This window comes from Thunnus maccoyii, chromosome 3 (assembly GCF_910596095.1).
Source record: "Thunnus maccoyii chromosome 3, fThuMac1.1, whole genome shotgun sequence".
Taxonomy (NCBI): domain Eukaryota; kingdom Metazoa; phylum Chordata; class Actinopteri; order Scombriformes; family Scombridae; genus Thunnus; species Thunnus maccoyii.
The window spans coordinates 31430396-31452518 of NC_056535.1; the positions used below are offsets into that span (position 1 = coordinate 31430396).

At 39.3% G+C, this 22123-nt stretch overlaps 1 protein-coding gene across 1 annotated transcript in view; it reads right to left on the reverse strand.

Moving 5' to 3' along the window:
* Positions 1 to 22123, reverse strand: part of LOC121894704 (glutamate receptor-interacting protein 2-like) — a 293630-nt gene that overhangs the window by 20507 nt on the left and 251000 nt on the right. The window contains exons 7-13 of the mRNA XM_042407491.1: positions 16896 to 17041; positions 16088 to 16235; positions 15056 to 15225; positions 8992 to 9147; positions 8144 to 8296; positions 7853 to 8039; positions 641 to 786 (exon numbers count right to left, since the gene is read on the reverse strand). Of these exons, the coding sequence (XP_042263425.1) occupies positions 641 to 786; positions 7853 to 8039; positions 8144 to 8296; positions 8992 to 9147; positions 15056 to 15225; positions 16088 to 16235; positions 16896 to 17041 (1106 nt within the window). The remainder of the gene's footprint in view (positions 1 to 640; positions 787 to 7852; positions 8040 to 8143; positions 8297 to 8991; positions 9148 to 15055; positions 15226 to 16087; positions 16236 to 16895; positions 17042 to 22123) is intronic.

Genomic DNA, 22123 nt, shown 5'->3' on the forward strand with positions numbered 1-22123 from the left:
TTGTGATTGTAAAAAATGCAAGTAATATTAACTTAGCAACCTGCATCACCATACTGAAGTTAAGCATCAGCTACTACAGCTACTGCTACAAACACAAAGTAAGCTAGTTGAGCTAATTGCAAGCTAGTTAACTCCATATGTAACTCTGCAATAAAGATCGTCTTTCAAAAGCTTGGATTGATTAGACCTTTATCTGTGCCACTTTTCGTCTACACTGAAATCAGAACTACTGGTAAGTGATTTGCTGCCTTGAACTCAAGAGAGTAGTATGTGGTTTTTACTTTTTCATTGGGTTAAATGCATGTCGATGGGGCCATGCCCTGCAGTGAAGAGCTGTAATTATTCTGTCCACCCCTGCCTGCACTGACACTGAGGCTCTCAGCAGCTGGGTCTGACCAGTTCATCCTGTCTGTGCCAATGAATCTATTTGTGCATTCTCCATAAAACTGCTAAATACTGGATAAAAAGGAATATATAGTGCATACAGTTACTACTCACCTTTATTATACTTAATTATATTAAGTCTCTAACACAATTCACAATGTCCCATAGATGACATATTAGTTATGATGAAGCTACATCCGTACAAAATCATGCTTATGATATGCTTATGACAGAAGCAGGTAAAAATTTCACAAACCTGCTACATCGAATTCTATTTCCAGTGTGACCTTATTGGTCAGTGCCGCGTCTCGGAGAAGCTGATTGGCCTCCTCCAGTGTTCCGTCTTCTGTTGGGATTCCGTTGATTGACAGGAGGCGGTCTCCAACCTGCAGCAGGCCACACCTACAGCAAGAGTTACCACAGTGATGTCAGAGACACCTAGAAGCTGCTTGGCATCCACTTCATCATGTTCTTCATGTATATATCATAAATCTATTTTAATTGTCTTATCATGTTCAGTGATGTTTTCTGTAATTTGTGTTCTGTTCTGTACGCACAATATCTATTGTACATCTGTGCATCCTTGCTCTTCCTGAAGTTTCCTCCATTTTCTCCCCCTTTAAAGGGTTTTTTTGGGGGAGTTTTTCCTTATTCAAATTGGGATGTTGTATTGCTGTACCGACTGTAAAGCCCCTTGAGGCAAATTTGTGATTTATGATGTTGGGCTACACAAATAAACTTGACTTGACTTAAATATACATACTTTTCTGGCTGGACTGCCATCGCTTTGCTTTTTTACTAGTTCTTAGGTACCTTTTGAGGGTTTTAATATGAAGATGATTTCCCTGAAGAGCTCTATTTTACTGCATTGATACATTTGTTTGGCCAGTTGGGGCCAGAGGGGTTCTATAACAAGCTGACATATTGTCTGACATATTACCACCATGGTGACCATGTTAGCAAACCTTTGTGCATCAAACAGAAACAGGGCAAAATTAGCATTCGTTTGAAGTCATGACTGTGTCCACCTGATGAATATAAGTCCATTATTCACTCTCCCTTTTGCTCTAATTAGGTCTCCATCCACCCCTGAGAAAAAAATATCAGGTTCTTTAGGTATGAGATGTCCCTGTTTCTTCACCAGGTAATTCTGTCTGTCTCTTGTGGGCTTATCAGAGCTTTTTCGCTGACAACAGCTGCTTGCTGCTTGTCAGATAATGAAATGAGCCCTGAAACCAAAACAATTAGCTATAAGAAGTTAAAAAGATGATAGAGCTTCAGGGTGATAATTGTATCCGTGTGTAAATTAGTTTTGTAATAAGTTTTAACAAAACTGTCAGGTAGCAGGTGCCAGGTTTATCGAGGAACCCTCTGAGGTTCAGCTGTTGTTTCAGTCTGAATGACCCATATTTAAAGTAAAGTGAGACGGGGGTTTCCAAAGTCATCCAGACATAAGCTCCTACCATAAGCTTCGTTCTTGAGTGTGTACATGTACACTCGGTATCATTTTTTACACACTCTGCATTCTATCACCTGAAGTAAAACATGTTCATTTAGCTATTTTTTATGCTTATTTAGAAATGATTACCTCCTGGGGTCAAGGGGGAAAGAAAACCCATATAGGCATACAATACCCCCAACCTGTGATATGTTTTCCCTTTAATTCATTTTACATACAGAGATGACACCAGGGAGAGATTCACAGTCCCTGCTGTACTGTATATCACAACATTATTAGCCACTTTAGCTTTCAGTGCTGCTGTTAAACATCCCTGCTTCCAAAACATCCACCATTTAGAAATCCCCAAACCTGGCTCCTCACCACATAAATCAGGGGTGGAATGAAAGTGAAGCACATTAGCTCTGACTATTAAAGTCGTGGATCATGTAAAGATCACAGTATAAAGAGTAGGCTATGTATGTTAGCAAACTGAGATATTTGCCTGTGAATTCTGACTATTTTAAGCCCCTCATAGATAATGTGGACATATTTTTGCCTTTCAAGTTGATATACTGAGCACTCAAACCCACACTCTTTTATCTGCTTACTAACCTGTGAAAGCAAGTGGAGTTTAGACACACATTTAAGAGTAACTTAATATATTTTTAATTATTTCCTATTAACAATATGCTAGCTAACAGAGTGAAGTCCTCCAATAAACACAAAGAGTATCTTCCTTTGGTTCTTTAATAAGATTCTGAACTATAAAAGTGCAACAAAAGCACAAATTGCTAAAAGAAATCAGAAACAAACCAACACACAATAACTTTTAGAGAAAGAGAAAATGTAGAGTCATGAGGCAAGCAATGCCAATTACTAGCTAACAGCAATGCTAGCTACCTCAAATTAAAACTAAATTTGCAGCAACTATATTCTGCTTACAGCATCTAAATAAATACTCATATTTAGAGTAGAAATACTCATAAACTGTGTCCAAAACAACAAAAATACAAGAAAATTGCAAGTGAAGAAACAGTCACTCCATTCTCTTACACAAGCCTCATTTACACTGTGTTTAACTCCCTGCACTAGTACTACCACTGCTGCAGATTGACCAGGAGGGGGCAGTGTAGTACACAAAATTCTATCAAATATAAAATACTATTTTATATGCACTCAAACAGATAATAGAACCCACAGCAAGCCTGTAACCAGAAACAATATTACTAAAAGCAAGCTATTTCCATAACATTATGAATACTACAACAATAATGAATAAATCAAAATGTATTTGTTTTGGTTTACAAAGAACATGTCCAGATTCTTTATGGTTCTGGGTCATTACAATGTTTCTCAGCATGTGTTCAAATAGTTTTTCCTGATAATGCAAATTCCTAATTCTGCTTTTACATTTACATGTGTTCATTTGGCAGACGTTTTGGTCCAAAATGACATAAAAATTAGTCATTCGCTTATAGGAAACTACTATTTAAGTTTTGCTTGCTAATGGGCAAGTAGCACAGCAGCGGTGTTACTGTAGGTTTAGGTCCTTTTCACATCATCAGCAGCACTCACTTGGTGTCAGCATGAGCCATTGCTTTGTGTTTTGTTTGTTTTGGGCATTGTGTACCCTTGTGCCTTGCCACTGCATTCAAAGTTTATTTTATTTAAACTATTTAATCAGGTAGTCTCATTAAGACTGAGAGACCTGAGGACAAGAAACATAATCAGACAACCACACAACAAGCATACAAAACCAACATAAATAAGGCCAAACAAACAACTAAGAATTAATAAAAAAAACAATTACATGACATGAAATTTCCCATTAGTGATAAAGCATATTGCTCTGTGATGGGTTCAGCTGCTGAAGTAATGATAAGACAGAATATGAAAGTACAGAATATCCACATCATCAAGTGCAGACATAAGGGTTTACTGCTCAATACATTTTACAGTTTAAAAAAGATTAATGAATTCTTTACAGGACACCTATTTACTTTTTTAATTTTTGAGTCAAATGTTGATCAATGTTGCAGTGAGCATAGTTAATACCATTGATCATGTGTAGAGAGCCTTACAGGTCAAGCTAGTGGACTCATCTGACCTTTGAATCAATTAAAAGCTAATGAAATGTTTGAAAAAGGCAGTTAGGTGATGGGTTTGACTTTTGTCATTTATCACAGAGATGAGTGAGATAGAAATTGGAGAGTGGGGGGAGGAGGTTAAAGCCCATAATTTATTTACCTGGTTATGGACCTACACAACAGCAAGGTCAATGTATTCAGTGCTATAATGAAAGCAATGACAATGTGATTCTAACAGCAGTCTGCCTTACAAAGACTGTAATTTTCTTTTGTATAGTTATAAGGGTGAAAAGTCAGGACTGTGGTTTAGAATTTGTGCACTGAACTAAAATAAGAGTCATGTCACTAAATACTACTAAATGATTAGTAGTTATCTCCCTCCACACCAAGGAGACTACAGACAGGAGAAAATGAATATGTGATTCGTCTCACTTTAACTCGGCCTCACCCTCATGCAGTTATTGCCCTCTGGGTGCGAGACATTGAGGATTTTCTCTCTCAAGACACACACACACACACACAGAGTTGATGTATCATCCATTAAGCCATGAGTGGATAACCTGTATTAATATACAGTCAGGCATCTTCATTATGGTCTTTGAGAATTAAATGGCCTGCCAACACTCTTGTCCCTGTCTCACTGCCCCCTCTATTTCTCATTTTTTTTGTTGCAGAATTACTCATTAATGTGTCTCTTCACTTCTTTCCTGAGTTTTCTTTTTTCCGTTCTCTCTCTTTGCTGTAAAAGTGGAACGAAATGATGGCACTTTAAAATGTTTCCTGGCAGTTATCGGTATCCACAGCAACTACCGGTTGTTTAAAATGTGAATCATCTGAAGTATCTCAATGCAATGGTAACAGTAACACACTATGTCACTTTTAATTTTGGAGCATGAAAATTGAAGTTGGGCCAAATGATATCAGCAACAACCACAGTACACTGTTGCTTAAAATGTTTATATTTTGCATGTTCTACTGAGATGTCATAGACTAACCGGATGACCCGGATTTATTTTATAATGTAATAAGTGTAGTTGTCATCAACTCAAGTAGCTACTTCACCTGGTTCACTGTCCTCTGCAGCACACACACACAAGGAGCCCTCGCTGAAACACAAGAGAGCAGTTGGAGAAGAGAGGATATAGCACGCCCATAAATGACAGCAAAATGCAGCAGAGACTGTTTATTTATGTTATTTACCTAATTTGTGTGCACTCATTTCATTTCAGCTCAGCGTGAGAGTCTCTACTGTGTTTTGCTGTCATTTATGGCCAGCCTACTTTGTCTCCTCTCCTCTGCTCTGAAGAGCACCGGGAGGCAGGGTTCAGCCCTCCGTGTGTGTGCTGCACACGCAGAGCAGCGCAGGAGAGACAGTTACTGTATGTGCAATAAAAGCTTTGCTGGTAAAAAGCCAGTAAGAGTAAGCTTTTAAAAAACAAGCCACTTCTCACACAAGCATATGAAGAGCGAGTCTGTTGCATCAGCCCTGCTGATTTGAATGCATGGCGGGAAAGTCGCCGCAGCCACTCGGTTCGTAATAATCATACTTTGATGATACTGCAAATTCAAGGGCTTTCATCAGTGGGTCATGGGCTCAATCACCACTGTGTTACCTCTTTTGGCGATAGATTGTGACTTAACAGACATTAATTTAAATGAAAATCTTCGAAGATCTTTGAGATTGCCACTTTAATTAAATTTAAAGTCCCCTTCCACTCAAAAATCTGTTTTTCTTCCTGTTCCTTCAGTTGGATGTTTGAGCAGAGTTTGACACTAAGGGCTGTTTTCACATTCACCTGCTGAAAGTGTCCGTGCTCAAGGCATGTACCTACAGACATGATTTGTGACATCACAACTAGTTTGGAGCTAACCGCAGTCCAGGATGCAACTTAGATAAGTGTGATGTGAAAACTTTGAAGCCTCCAGAGTACATACATTAAGAACGGACTTTTCAGTAAAGTAGGAGCAATCTTGTGTCCAGCAGTAGGAGAATGATTTTACAAATATTTAACAAGATAACTGAATGTTTTGTGGGAACATCGTATCAGACATAAATGATTATATATCATTTATACATCTTTAAATATCTTAAACCATATCTGGAGGGGATCTGTGTTTTTGAGTAGTGCTGCAATATACATAATTATACTAAACATTTATTGAAACAAAGAGAGAAAAACTTCCAGAAGCACTAATGCAGGATAATTACAAGTTAGAACCTCAAAGGAGGACATTCTCACTGGTCACTGCTGCACAAAACTTATGGTTTTAACAACTGTTAGTCGTGGTTAAATGTATTTCAGGGTGATGTGAAAGGGGTTTATTTGGATTCACCCTGTCAAACAGGCAGGAAGGTACTTATCGATTCCTCCAGCGTGGGCGAGGGAAGGCTAGGTAATTAGTGTTGTTAGTGTGGGCGCCAGTGGAGACAGAAGTGTGGCCTCGGGGTGCGGAAACACACCCAGCACTTAGAGAAGCTGTTAATACGACGGCAACATCAATCAGTACACACATACACACACACAAATGCAGACACAATTTAGGATTCATAATAGGGATGTGCAGAGAGCCCAGTATTTGTATCTGTATCTGTATTAGTTTAGGCAGCAAAATTATTTGTATTTGTATTCAAATAAAAAGTAGAAATAGGTGTAACAATCCTGTTTTTGTTTTTATTACAGCAATAAACACATATAATCATAAACATCATTGAAAAGAAAATCATTTTAAAACTAACATTCAGTTCCTAACCCACACTCAAACCAATAAACTAAACTCTAAACTAATAAATGCCTATGTGAACATTGCATAGGCTAACATTTAACATTACTGCACACACACACTAATATCTGTATGAAATGAATATTCATAAAAACCCACTATTTGTGCTTTGCCAAATACCGTGTTCAGATTCAGCTCACCCTTAATTCCTACAGAGAGACTTAAATTAAGTTGTGAATATATATCCATGAATTAAAGTGCAGCTAAGAACACAAACACACACTTGCATGCTGACATTTGGAAAAACCCAACCTACACTCATGTACATGCTTAAATATGTTCATACACCCAGCAAAGCAGAGCTGTTAACACTCCACCAACATCAGTCTTACACACACGCACATTAAACATTCAAACACACACAGGGAAGCTAAGTCAAGCTGCTAATGCACACAAACGCACACACACACACACACACACACACACACACACACACACACACACACACAGAGCCATTTGTATAGCTGTACTACAAAAGCATGCTAAATCACAGAAATGCAAAAAGACTGTAACTCTTTCAAATAACACACACACTTCTCTACACTTGTGAGGACATTAATTGGCTACTTCATAGATAATAACTAAGTACTAAGTGTTTATAACTAAGTAGAACAATCTGTGATATTTGTAATATTAGTAAACTCAACTCAAGATGTATTTTCAGGCTTTCAGTGTTAGTCTTTCCATTTCATAAGTCTTTATACTTTCACACTGTAGAATATGTCTGGCTTATTACTAACTTTGCAGCATAAACGTCAACATGCAAAATATAAGATAAGCCTGATAAAATAAAATATGATGCTTAATACTTAAACTACCCAATAGTATTATAAAAAACATTTTAAAAAAAAACATTGAAGACTGTATAAGATGGTGTGTCATGAATATTTTAAACTTTCAATCATAAACATTCTCAATTATAAGAACTTTCACTTTTCATATATAGGTATTTTATTGCCTATACTTTTTGACTCTTTTGTGAGGCAGTGCCAGAGTAAAACACTAAATAAAAACACAAGCCTTGTATACTCATATGTATCTTAATCATTTGATACATGTTAAACTATAAACTGCACTTTTGATGATGAGCACTTTGTTCACGTTACCATCTGCAAACATGTCTCTGTGTGTGTGAGTGCATGTAGATGTGTGTGCTCACCTCTCTGCGGAGCTGTCGGGCTCTATGAATCGGATGAGCGGGGGTGCGGATAGTGTTTCGGTGGCAAATATTCCTCCTTGCAGCTGCACACCGAAGCCATTAAGCGGGTCACCTGTTAGGACGACCTCACTGGTCTCTACATGAACCACCTGACCACCAGGACCCACCGAACTGGATGCAAGGGACACTGAACACACACATACAGATACACGCAGAGATTGATTTTTAATCATTAATTTCCCTTTAGGACAATTATATCATTGCACAGAAAGACAGGCATACGGAGCTTACAGGAACTTTTGTGTTCTTTCTTTCTCTGTCGTCGTTTGAGCAGCGAGTTCCTTGGACTCATGGGAACTGTAGGCCTGGGCAGGGTGCTGGAGCTCTGGCTGCTCGGGCCTGACGTGGTTGTAGACCCGGGAGAGAAACTGGCTGACACCAGGGCTGCATAGTGGAGAGAAAAATAAAAAATAAAAGATGCAATATTACTGCCATTCTTGGGAAGAAAGGGAGGGAATTAAATATTCAAGTAAAACAGATTTAGAGACGAAGGAAAGAAAGAGACATAAATCTGTGAGTGGATGATGAAAAGAATGAGTAAAGAGGGGGAAGTATAAAAAAAAGTCAGAAATCAAGACATGAAGAGCATAAGATGAAAACAAAGAAAGACAGAAAAAATGTCAGCGAAGCCATACAACATGTATTTTTTCATGGCCCATTATCTCAACATCATTATCTAATCTCTAAACCATTTAGCATGATTTGTTAAGTGGTTTTGGAAGAAATTTGCCTCTAAACCAGACATTAACAAACATAGAAGGATGGTTTGTCACCTCGTCCGTCTGTATATTGGCACACCGAGTTTAATGGTGTTACAAAAATCCATTCAAAGATGATTTGACTTTTGATGAAAAAAGTCACACTCAATTTGAAACAGCCTGCTTTGACACATAACTGAACCTTCAGCAAAGTTTTGTTTCAGACTGAATAAAAATAAGGAATTAATAGCAGTGATTAAAATCAAATGACAAGAGGAAGTAATGAATGAATGAATGAGGACATCGTCAGCGGTCTCAGTCTCAGCCAGATCACAGACAGACAGCTTTGTGTTCTCACAGTGTCTGTGTTTGAAATCTTACACTTGCAGTAGTCGAGGCTGTTGATGGTGTTGTTGTTGGAAGCGGTCCACGACTTGTTGAGGGTGGAGCTTGTGTTGCAGAGGGTGGAGTTGGGAGGGTGACAATAGTTCACACAAGGGTCCCAGGAGTGGGGGTGGTCCGATTTCTGAACCTTCACTGGAACACACACATACAAATATACGATTTTGTTACTTGTGAGGACACTGCATCAACGTCCTTCCCTCCATGTTTACCTTAATACTTAACATGTCTAACAACCATAACCTTCAAGGGTTTTTTTTGTAAATAGCTAAAGTTATTGTCTTAATCCTTGAGCTCTACCATGCTGAATGTATTTCCCCCCTCATAAAACATTTGCAGAGTTGATTTTAAAAATATTTTTAATCCTGCATTGTTTAGATCCATTTAGCATGCGGTATTCTTCTTCCTTGCCTTTGATGGCGCATTGCTTTGTGTGGTAAAAACTGACTCCATGACTGCCTTTTGATGTCTAAAGTTAGACGGCTCACTCTGTTGTCATGTGTTAAAGTAGTGTCAGTTTTTACCTTCCCTTACTCTTAAGTTCTGTCCTGATTGATAAGCGTTGGTCTAGTCAGTGTGTAACTTTGCGGCAGCTCTCAGTTGGTTTTGGTTGTGAGCCTCATTGAAGATTGACAGTAGTGGCAGACCAGTCCAGATTGATGGTACTTGGTTATAACATCAGTAAAAATCTGACAGACGTCTACAGTATTAAATTACACACCATTGTGCGTATGATATGTTACCACGGCTGATGATAATAATTGGTGTACAAAGAAAGGCAGTGATCACACTGGATTTAAGGGACCTTTTGCTAATTAATTCCAATGCGTTAAGAGCGTTATGTCTATGATGTCTCCTGTTTTATCCACTTGGAACACCTCATATCTACAGTATGATGGAGCTCAATCCTGTAAGACATTTGTTCATACATCTCTTTGGTCTTAAGTGCTGTAAGATAGTGATAATGCTTTGGTGTGGTAGAACTTCCTCTTTATTAGGATACCTTGGGAGTGTTTTAAGGCCATTTATAGCACAGGCAAAAAGAAAAGCTGTATTCAAACTGTTGTACTGTTGTAGTTTAACCCACAATTAGGTCCATTTCACCACTGAGTTCACTGGTAATGTGGCATGAAGCTGAATTGCTTACCTGCAGTTTAGTATAACTTTAGTGTGGTTAAAACCATTGACCAGAACTACAATATTCTACATAGATATAACAGACACCTGCCAGCCAATCAGATGCAAGTATTTTTAAGACATACCAATTATATAGAAGTATGTAATTCATTAGTATATCATATGGAATTATCTCATTGAAAGGTTGGTGGACTGTACCACCTGTTCAAAAATCACAATCCCTCAGAATTTGGGGAAAACCTCTTCTGGGGAAACTCCCACTGAGAGCATCAGCATACAATCAAGGCTAAAGTGTGACAAGCTACACAGCTTCATGTGTAATTCCTCACTACACACACTCATCTCAACTCTCAATATGATCCTAAGCTGCCCCGTGCTGCCACATCCATCTGCAGAGCTTTTGTTTCCTCAACACGCAAGTCGTCTTATCTAAACTCTTCAGTTAGCGGGAGGTCTGAGGAGCAGCAAGTGTATGGGTGGCCCCAGGGTGAGGTCTGAGAGATGTGGAAACATTTTCTAAGCTTCCCCGAGTAAAAATAAAGTCGTTACGTTCAGCGCGCCACACTGGAGAGACAAATCTGCTGACAGGAAATGGCTGCAGTCACAGAGAGGAGAGGAGGGGAGGAGGAGGAGAGCGTACAGGATGGATTCACACAAAGAACACACCTCACATACACACCTTAAGAGAAGACAAATAAATACACGTGAAGCATGTGTACACACATGTCAGGACTCACCAACATTAACCTGTGCACACCCTGAAACACAATCACTGTCACACACACACACACACAACTGCAAAACTTTTAAACAGAGTGCCTATTAATAAAGCAGAGACAGGCTGGCCGCAAGGTCTGCTGCAAGGCCATCAGTATCCTAATGAGCTGTGTGCACTTTCGCACACACACACACACACACACACACACACACAAAAGAGGTCTCGCACAATCGTGATTAACAGAAGGAAAGAATGAATTTTGCTCTGCAGAGACAAATGAAGGAGATATGAGATGAGATGGCAACCTTTCAAGTGTGCGTGTGGATGTATAGCTTTTGGTTCTTTCTTACCATGAACTTTATTGTTTTTTGTCGCTTCTACATAAAATAAAACAGAATGACATAGAAGAGAGGGACAAGATGAAATGAGATGAGAACAGCATGAGGGAGGAGATGTACGGAGTTGAAAAGAGAGACGAATGAGATGGAGAGAGGAAGAAAAATGAAAGGAGTAGAGGACAGGACTAGGAGATTAAGACAAGAGGAGGAGAGGAGAGGGAGGTGGCAGGCTGTAAGCAGCTTCTGACAGCAGTATGAGAGATGTAATGACTTTAATTAAATACCATCCACACTTTACACTCCCTGTCACTCAGTTCACATTCATCTGCCACTTCTCTTTTCACCTTCCTGCCCTTTTACATCCTGAGTCTAAACACACAATTTTAGAAAAAAAAATGGAACTGATTTGTACTCTCAGTCCATCAGCCTCTTTTTAAATATTGACTCTCTCATCCTCCGTGGATGTGTGATGCGTGTGATTGAGAAAAAGAGAGAATTCGCTGGAATAATTCAAGTAAATATAAGACTGAAAATAAACCAATGCTGGTAGCTTCATCACAGGTTCTACATGTGTGTGTATACATGCTGCGTACAAGAATGTGTTTCCATATGTCACCGTATGTGTGTGATGAGTGTGTACACTTGTCATGTTTAAACTCCTCAGCTGTGAGCATTAACCTGGGATAATAAAGCAGCCGTTGGAATCAACGTTTCCCCTGTAAATCCACTGGCACTAATTCTTCTGCAGATTTAAAGCCGTCGCTTGGCTAAGGGTGAAGAAACACTCCTTTCTTCTAATTAAGCACAGAGTTGCTGTCGCAGCCAAAATATTCCTCAATCTGCGTTCTATAATACAGGACAGCGGGTAAAAAGACACTGGGATGAGTGGGTTTTTTTCTTTGATCTCCTAAATGTGCGTGGGGCGACTCAATTGGGACTAAATCCTAATAAAATCTTTGTTGTGTTTTTTGTGTGACATGTATCCAAAATCAGTGCTGAGGAGTGATGACAACATAGAGCTCAAGAGTTGCTTATATTGCTTTATAATCTATACATGGTCTTGGCCATTTGTTCTCCATTATAGCGTTTAGTCAGGCTAAGGACTGCAAAGATAGATCCATCTAAAGGTAAGAATGTTCGCTGTCTCTCACTTCAATACACTGAACTCTGGCTAACTCGCAATCAATAGTAAACCTTTTTCAACTGGCTCAACAGACGTTAGCTAAAGACAATATGTTTTAGTATTCTGTACGTTCAGTGCAACAGATAACTGGTGTTTCTCTGTGTCACTTTAGACATCAACAGGTTAGACTACATCTATACTAAGCAGATTCAATTTAAAGCAACAGGCATCCATGTTTAGGTCGATGTCCTCTGTGCACACTAAATCCTTCCTCCTCCTTCAGCAACACAAGTGTGTATTACACCTATCATCCAGTTTAGACAAGGGTCCAAATTATCTCATTATATTACATTATATACACACAATTCACTGAAGGGTTGTACACCCTGGACATTTTTTAGAAGCTCAGATTTCAGGTGTGTAAAATGTCAGCATACTGTGGATACAATCCTGCAACAGACGGTAAAAGTGGATCTCAGCTCTCAGGAAATGTTGATATTTTTAAATGTAAACTGAGAAACTACCTCTTTAGCTTGGCTTTATGGACATAATTTATTTTATTTTAATCACATATTTTATTGTATTCATTTTTTCTGTATTCAGATTGTTTTGCTGCTTGCTTTACTGTTTACATTTATTCTGTCTTATTATCTTCTTGTCAGTTGGGCAAATTGATTTGCAAAAATCTGTATGAAAGGTGGTTTACCAATAAATTTTGATTGATTGAGTAAAATACCAGAATTTAAATTTAGCTTGCTGACAAGTTGTCTGATGCTTTCTGAACTGTCCTGCTGAGGCGAAACAGTTTGAAAAGGGCTTCCAGCATTATGACGCAGCTGAATCAGGTGCCTGTCAGAACAAAGACAGCAAACCTGAGAGGAGAAAAGGACTGGAGCACACTGATTGATTTCCAGCCTTTCTGTTTGCACAGTTAAAGACTGAAAATCAATCAGTGTGCTCTGGTTCTTTTTTTCCTCTGGAGAAAGTCCACTTATATGAACCAAAAGTGAGAAAATAGAGAATTGATCAGAAAACATGCAAGATGGAGGCAGTGTCTAACTGTGGCATGATTGCAGGACTGATTCAGGAGGGGTCACAATATCTGCCACAACATCCAGTAGCCCAGCACAGTAATGTTTAAGAAGATATACTGTATTTACATGGTAGTATACAATATTATCAATCACATCTTGGCTGAAATTCATATATTGACATTGTACATACTGTAGCAGCTGAGTTCCCTTACTTGTTGTTAAGTTTATGCAGAAGCTGTATGCTGGAGTAATACTACTTCTGTCCCAAACAATCATGTTTTTCACCTCACATCAGGTTATCAGTAGAACGATCTCAATAAAAACAACATTCAAGTGTCTCTCACACACTTATCAGATGCACAATTTTAGCCTCCGGTGGCTAAAAAGACTAAAACAGATTTTTCCTAAGATAGACCCATGGAGATGTAGCAACAGTGAGATAACAGTTCAACAAGCCCAATCATTCACTATATTGTAGTCTGTGTATGACTTTGGCGGACTAGTAGGGATCTGGTTAACTAGTTGTGGATAGAAATACAATTTTTGGAAAACAGAATTAAGGATTGTGGTGGCTATAGATCCCTACTGTGAAGAAACATGTTTTGGACACACACATAAATGCAGAGCCTGTATAGCTGTCTGTGAAAATCATACTGACAGCTGAAAGAAACAAACACAACTGACTCCAAAATCACTTTAGTGGCAGAAAAACGTCAAATAAATTCACTTCAGAGCTGTATCATCGTATATCTAACACAACACGATCAAACAGTGTTAACAGCTGTCACGGAGGACAACACAAGGTGCAAAAGGAAAACAACATGTGAATTTGGCCACATAACCAAGCAAACACCATCTGGATGACAACAGTGTGTACATTATAAAATAGCAAGATAAAAAAAATGTGGTCATGAGTGATTGAAGGATAATTAATGTGCATTTTCTTCATGTATGCCATGATATGTGATGTTGTGTTCATGTTTTACTTTGGCAAGTCTTTGTGTACTAGATTTTGCTCATGCTACCTAACCCTAACCCTAACCCTAATCCTGACCCTGATCCTAACCCTAGCCCTAACCCTAACCCTAACCCTAACCCTAACCCTAACCCTAATCCTGACCCTAACCCTAACCCTAACCCTGACCCTAACCCTAACCCTGATCCTGACCCGGGCCTAACCCTCACCCTAACCCTGACCCTGACCCTAACCCTGGCCCTAAGCCTAACCCTAACCCTAACCCTGATCCTGACCCTGGCCCTAACCCTAACCCTGACCCTGACCCTAACCCTAACCCTTACCCTTACCCTAACCCTAACCCTAACCCTGACCCTAACCCTAATCCTGACCCTAACCCTGGCCCTAACCCTAACCCTGACCCTGACCCTAACCCTAACCCTGGTCCTGACCCTAACGCTGGCCCTAACCCTAACCCTGATCCTGACCCTAACCCTGGCCCTAAGCCTAACCCTAACCCTAACCCTGATCCTGACCCTGGCCCTAACCCTAACCCTAACCCTAACCCTAACCCTAACCCTAATCCTAACCCTAACCCTAACCCTAACCCTAACCCTAACCCTGGCCCTAACCCTAACTCTGGCCCTAACCCTCTGTAATGTCAAATGAAGTGAGATGCTTTCAGGTTCTTCCCTGATATATATATCTAAAAAGAACACACACACATATATATCCCACCAGTGTCGTGTTGTTTCCCAGTTAGCCTTGTTTGGTGGGAGGGGAGTATTTCCAATTTGACCAGTTCTGTTGTGCTCGCTAATAGCTGTGTTGCCTCCAGGACTGTACAGTGTTCTGTCGATGTTCCGTCTATGGACAGTAGGTGATCCCCAGCATGCAACGCTCCACATCTGGTACAACAGAGAGAAAAAAGAAGGCATCTCATCACAACTGTTTCAGAAATGCTTGGTTTTGTGTTGCTTGAAAAGCGGTATGTAGGCTACACAAGTTAGCACACATCAGCAGGCTGCAGAACCTGTCAGCATGCGTCTCTGCTATTTATACTACGGTTCAGATTTTTAAATGAATTTTGCAACCATGTGGGAATGCATAGTGACAGAATGTAGACCTCCACAGTCAACCTGTTCAGTTGACTGAGGTTATTTCCGAGCTTGTTTCAGCTCTGACACAAAGTTCAAGTGCTTCATGTATATTTTAGAGCCAGACTGCGGCTCGGGGCAATATCCTGTCTCCTGCTGTCTGTGTTAGTTATAGGGCCGGACATAGCCTGTGTGTGTGTATGTGTGTGTGTTAAAGAGACAGAGAGAAGATACACTATGCTTAAAAAATACGCAACCACTGCATATCTATAACCCTGATGCATAGATTTGGCCTCAGAAGTGGGAGGGGACAATATGAATTAGGAGATTTTTTTTCTTGAAAAATATGTCTAGGAGTTTGATATTATTTTTCAGCCCCATGTCTGCAGGTCTTCCTCTCAGGATGTGGTCCCATCAAGCTCCAGGTTTAGGGCAGCCTTTATGTAACCTGAAAGGTGAAACCCAGGACAAAAAAACTGTCCATGAAGCACTAACTGCTGCTTTAAACCTTCCAGCTATGACTGTATGGTAATAATTGAAGGTTACTTTCATCCGTAATTTGTCAGGTGTACAATAACAGGGCTCTGTTTTTAGAGAGGGCATCAAAGTCAAACTCCAACTGTGCATACTGTATAAGCAAACACATATTGTTTGTGTGTGTGAGTGTGTGTACCTGTCCACCACGCTGCCAGGTTTAACCCGGTCGATGACAATGACCTGCTTGTTTCGATGACTGGCTGATGTCAGCGTGATACCCAGCGTCGCTCCTGGTGTCTTGGCAATTTCTACCAATAATGGACCGGACGCGTTCGTCACTGTGTCTGATTAGGAAAAATCATTTTTGCTGTGATTTGGCTGTTTACTGTAAGATGATATGCCATGAAATGCCAACAGAGAAAAAGCAGAGTACCTTTCAATTTCTGTATCACCAACATACAAAAGTATCTGAGTTTGAGGCAAAAAATGCCCTTGAAAGTATAAACCACCATATGTGATGACTAGGGATTTCTTTGCAAAGCATTCTGGGTGAGTGAAATTGAGCAGTTTTACCTAGAAAAAAAAGGCAGAACTCAGCCTAAGGCAGAAGAAAATGCCAACACATCAAATAAAAACACAACAGGCCAATTTTTAATTCCAGTGGTATTTTAGGAATAGGAAAGGAGAAACTTTTGCCCTAAGCTTTCATTCATGTCTGAGAGTGTGTCTGTGTATGTGTGTCTGACCTATGATACTTTCAGGGACACATTTCAGACTAAAAACCAGTTAATTGGGGACGGCTTGTCCAACTGGGGACAAAAGCTGTGTCCCCCATTGGGAAAAGGGTCAGTGAAGGTTAGGGTTAGATTAAGTTTAGGGTAAGGATTAGGCAAGGGTTATGGTTATGGTTAGGATGAGGGTAAGTCTCCAAGAAATGAATGTAAGTCTATGTAATGCCCCCAAAGGTGACCTCAGTAAACATGCGTGTTTGTGTGGTCTCTCACCCATAATAGTGACATCGTACTCTATCTGGAACAGGGCTTCTTGGCCGCACTGAGCCAACACGCTGAGGGCATCGCTGTGGTTGGCATTGTGCAGCGGCACGCCGTCCACGCTGAGAAGACGATCACCAGGACGCAGTGTGCCCTCTCTGGAAACACACACACAAAGACAAGGGGTTAGATTCTCTTCCACACATCAAGAGATGAGACAATCATGTTTTGCCAGATTCTAAGGATTGAAATCGCCATCCATGGTTTCCAGATGTTTCTCTCTTGCCTCCTTTCTTTCTTTTGTTTGTTTCTTCTAACTATAAAGCAAGGACTATCTGTCTGTCTGTATGTGTGTCCTTCGCACATCTCTAGAACTGTTCACCCGATCTACTACACACTTGGGGGCTGTATTGCTGGGGACTCAAGGACATGTAGTATTGAATTTGGTGCAATTTGGACACACGACACGTTCAATATTATAAACTTTGAATAAACTAGTGAACAGCACTCTGTGCAGCAGCGTGACGGGGCTTCAGGGCTCCTTGGACTGTGTTAACAAGCACAAGTGGATAGGAACAGCACCACTCTGCCATAATTGCAACTCAAATTGTGTAAGTTTGCCACACTAACTTATAACACTAATAACGTTACCGCCAGCAAAATACCTCTGCTAATTAAATCCATGCTCTAGTTTATAACCGCAGTGGTTATGTCAAAGCAAGCGACTAATATGCCCGATGAACCGAGTGTGTTTCATCAGTGTTTCTGACCACGAGTAGCCACAACTCGGGTGTGTTTTTCAGGGGGGATTTAGTCATTTTGGGGCCCCAGGTAAACGTCATCTTGCTTTACTTTTCACCCTTTCTCTAACTGGAAATGTTGGTATTGTGACAGTGGTAGAAGAAATACCCCAATATGATCAATCCACTTTATTTTAAGATGCACATTTTTTCAAAAGCTCTCTCTCTATTTTTAAATGCAGCCCTTATTATACTTGAAATGAGAAAAGATTCACTATTACAGCACTTAACACTTATGTACAATAGAATGTTAGCTTCTTTCATGTTGTTGGTATATATACTCATTCATACCATTAACAATATTCATTTTTCAGTGCGTTGAAGCAGCAATACCAGAGGCCAAGCATTCGGCCCATTCTGAACAGGCACATTTTGCACTGGCACTGCACTAGTTTCTACCAGTTCTACTTTTTGATTTTCTCTTAAAGGTCAACTTGTTCTCTTCTTTCAGATGCCATTTTTCATCACTTCTTCCTTCCTTCTGTCACTAAAGTTCCTATATGCTTTATCTGCATGAATAGGTAATAGTATATGACACAACTTATACTGTATATGGAAATAAAAATGACAAACAAGTGTCATGCCATCAAAAAATTAAAAAATCATGACAACCTAAACTTTTTTTTAACCATTTCCTCTCTTTTAGTCTCCACCTCCTCTAACATCATATTGATACCTGCCTCTTTCTCTTTCTCCTTTTCCTCATCTTCCTCCTATCTCACTCTTCTTTATTCAGTCCAATACCAACCATCCTTTTGCTTTTAACATTGATCTTATTTTTTCATCTTATTCATTTCCTCACTTTCCTACTTGTTTCAAGCTTCGTTCCTTTCCTACCTCTTGCCTTCACCACACTCTCTTTTTCTTATCTCCTCATCCTCCTCTTTTTCTCTATTCTCTTCTGTCTGAGACGATTTTCGTCAATTCAAATGGAGGACAAACAAAGCGAGGACAAACAGCACTAAGATGACAGATGATACTGCTGTGCTTCACATTATTTAAAATATTAAGATTAAAATGTATGTCATGTGATCTGGTTTCAATCAAATTATGGTAATTTTTCAAAAGTCCTTGGTTGACAAAAGCACTTTTACATACTGGATGCTTCATATTTTAGAGGCACTCAAACGTACATTTCAGGTAATTATGTTTTTTTCCAACAAAAATGGATATGCACTATTTTGAATTTTTCATGCAGAGGGCTGCATTAGAGAGCTAATAGATGCTTTATGCATGGTGCCAGAGTGTGAGTAATACAGAGCTGTCATCATACCAGCCAGAAGTTGTAAAGTATGATGCTAATAGCCCTGAAGCTTTTTAACAACAGGATGCAAGCTAAGCTGAGACCATTGAAGGTCAGAATTAGGTTATGTAAAAGAAGTATCTGAAGAATGAAGTTTCACAAGGAATGTCTGGAGTCAAATAAAAGTCTTTCAGAAAAAAACAAAACAAAACAAAACAAAACAAAAAAACAAAGGTTCCGCCCTTCAATCGACCAGGGAAACAGGTGTAGAGAGTGACAATGATAATGTAGCTTTTTCACCAACAAAAAAAAGCTGCAAGCCGTATTCAAACCCTGGAACAAAATGATGGCTCTACACACAGGCTGTCAAATTCTGAGAGACCAACACCACAATCTGACATCCACCGCAATTTTTTTTTAGATCTCTGAAACATGTGTTGTTTTCAAACTCTATTATAGCTGCTAGAATTACCTGAACATGACATGTTGTCATCTTTGTCCACAAAAAAAAGAAAAGAAAAGTTAGGATAGTGGGTGATATAGGCCCAGAGTTGTTATTTTAAGAATTGGGGAGGATTTAACTGTGTTTGTGGGTGGATTTTCCCCTTTAAAGACAACTCCAACTTAAGTTGTTGAATGAAATAAACAATTTAAAGGACTTCAGTGACATCTAACCAGTTGTTAGGCCCCGCAGGCTCCCTCTGTGTCTGTTTGTCTCTTTCTCTTCATATAACGATGCAGTGAAAGCGGTTTCTTTGTGGTCCTGCATAAAACACCATGGCTTTCTAACACTTTCAGAGTTTGAGCTTTAATTCCCAGTGGGTAATGCTAAAAATGTATGCACTCCTGGGACTGTATGGTGCGGTGGATTAAGTTTTCTCCAATTGGCATACAAATGGGATATAAGCAGCATGAATATCTCATTCGTTTCCTCTGGACTGACCCACATTTTGGAGATGATTTCCTTTAGAATATTGTTAGATGAGCTTCAAGGCGAAATAACGCAATAGTAAGATAGAATTTAATCTTGGTCTTGTTCCAGTCTGTCAATCTGTGTGTGAACCTGTGGAGGTTTATTCTATTTGTGTATGAACTTTTGGACACATTTAAATATCTTCTGTGTTTTGTCTGCTCATTTACTGTATGTTAACATGCTAATATGCAGGTTGATCTACTAGTATAAGGCTGTAGATAATGTGAAACCGATAGTTTTGGTTGATTTGCAATCAATTTTTAGCAAAAACACATACTGGATTACATTGAAAAAGCTCTACCACAAGCCCTAAAAATGTTCAAACAAGCATTTATTTCCTGCTGTGTGTAATTCTTTCAGAAATAGTTGCCAGTGGAATAAAAATAGCATCTCACAGTTCTTAAGTCTGGTATCAACTGATTGAAGTTGCTAAGCGATCAGAGAAGAGGGTTACACTTTATTTTTCCAATCTTTTCCTATCTTGGCTGGAGTAACGGTGCAGGAACAGCTGAGTCAAGCATGCTGTGCAAAATTGGACTTTTCTAAGCAATGAGATTTGTGTGATGGTTATAAAGATGGGTGACAAATTTCAGGAAATAACACTTTTAGTAAGGCGCAAGCCTCCACAAGCCTCTCAGATTGGTGTTCTTAAGATGTCCGTGTGAGCACTCTGTCTCTCTATTGTCTGCAAATTTACAAATAACTTATGTAAAATTGTCGAATCAGTATTCTTCAAACTGTTTTTTTTTTTGCAAAGCCTAGGTGCTTATTCTGAGGTCTGAATTGCCTCCATTTGAGTAAGATTATGGCTGATAACACCAGACAACGTAAGTCAAAAGACTCTGATGGTGAGAACAGTGGCAACGCTGCATTAATGAATGAACTGAAGTTGCTTAATGCAAAAATAGACAATATGCAAAATGTAATGGAAAAGAAAATGAACACTATAATTGACAGTTTGCGTGGATTGTTGGAGAAGCTGATCTCAGAAAGCCGAGATACCCGAAAGAAAGAGCTGGAGAAAACAGCCAAAGAATTGTGACTGAATCTGGAGCTTGAAGTTCTGAGCGCTAGAATGGAAATGATTGAGCTGAAAAATGCTGAAAAGGCTATCCAGTGGAAACGATTTGATGAAGATGTCTCACTGGTAATAATGAGGTTGCCACAAGACGATAATGAGGATTTGGTGAAAGATTTGTTGTGTGAAGGCCTTGTCTGTGACCTGGTGCCAGACCCTGTTGCCGTGGAAGGTATCTGGGTGAGAGGACGCAAACTGGGGACGGTTGAGGAACTACGGTTGGTCCAGGAAAAAGTGGCAGTGCTCCGGAGAAAGGCAAAACTTTCCCAGAAAATACTTCACAATTAAACCCACATTGTAAGACTAAACACCAAGCAAACAAAAATGTATCTGATCTATTGAAGTGTTCATGCTACTGCAAATCACTTCATATTTTCAGTATTTTTACAGTGGTTTTTAAAAAGCAGAAATATTTCCAACAAAGTTATGACTGTAAGAATTTGTTGATATGCTGAACAGAACAAATTTCTTATGAAAATTGCTTTTATTGTGTAATTTGCTTTGTGTAAAATGATTTAGCCCAAATAAGTCAGTCTAACTTAGACTATTTTGGGGTAAATCATTTGTGTAAAAAATGTGTGGGTGCACATGTTTTGCTTTTACTAACATTTTGCTTGAAGTTCTGCTTAGTTCAAAGCAAAAACACCAGCCAGTTGTGTCTACATGAGCCACAATTTGTTGCTCATATAATATGAATAATCTACATGACTTTCAATGCAAATAAAGGTTACAAGTAATGACATGCCTCAGTCTTTTGTTTACATGTTGCATAATTTATTGCACTTAATAACACAGCTTTTTTTTTTTTAAATTAAATGCACACAAATCAGCGAATGTTCTGTTGTCATTGTTGCATTAATAGTAATAAACTGTGATGTACCTTTTTCTGGTTCCATCGATTCATAGCGGAGTCCTCCTTTGACCAAAAGATATGTAACCAGATAAAATGGCCTCTTACACCCCAGAAATAGGAAGTGGAAGAGGCCAATTGTCTGTGATCAAGAGGGGTCTTGATCACCTGAGACCCTTGCTAAGTCCAATGTTTTTAAAAAAAATAATAGATAGAAAAACAATTTAAATATTTTCTTTATCTAAATATTTGAATAAATATTAGTTTACTTATTTCCCCCTGTGTTTCTGTGCGAG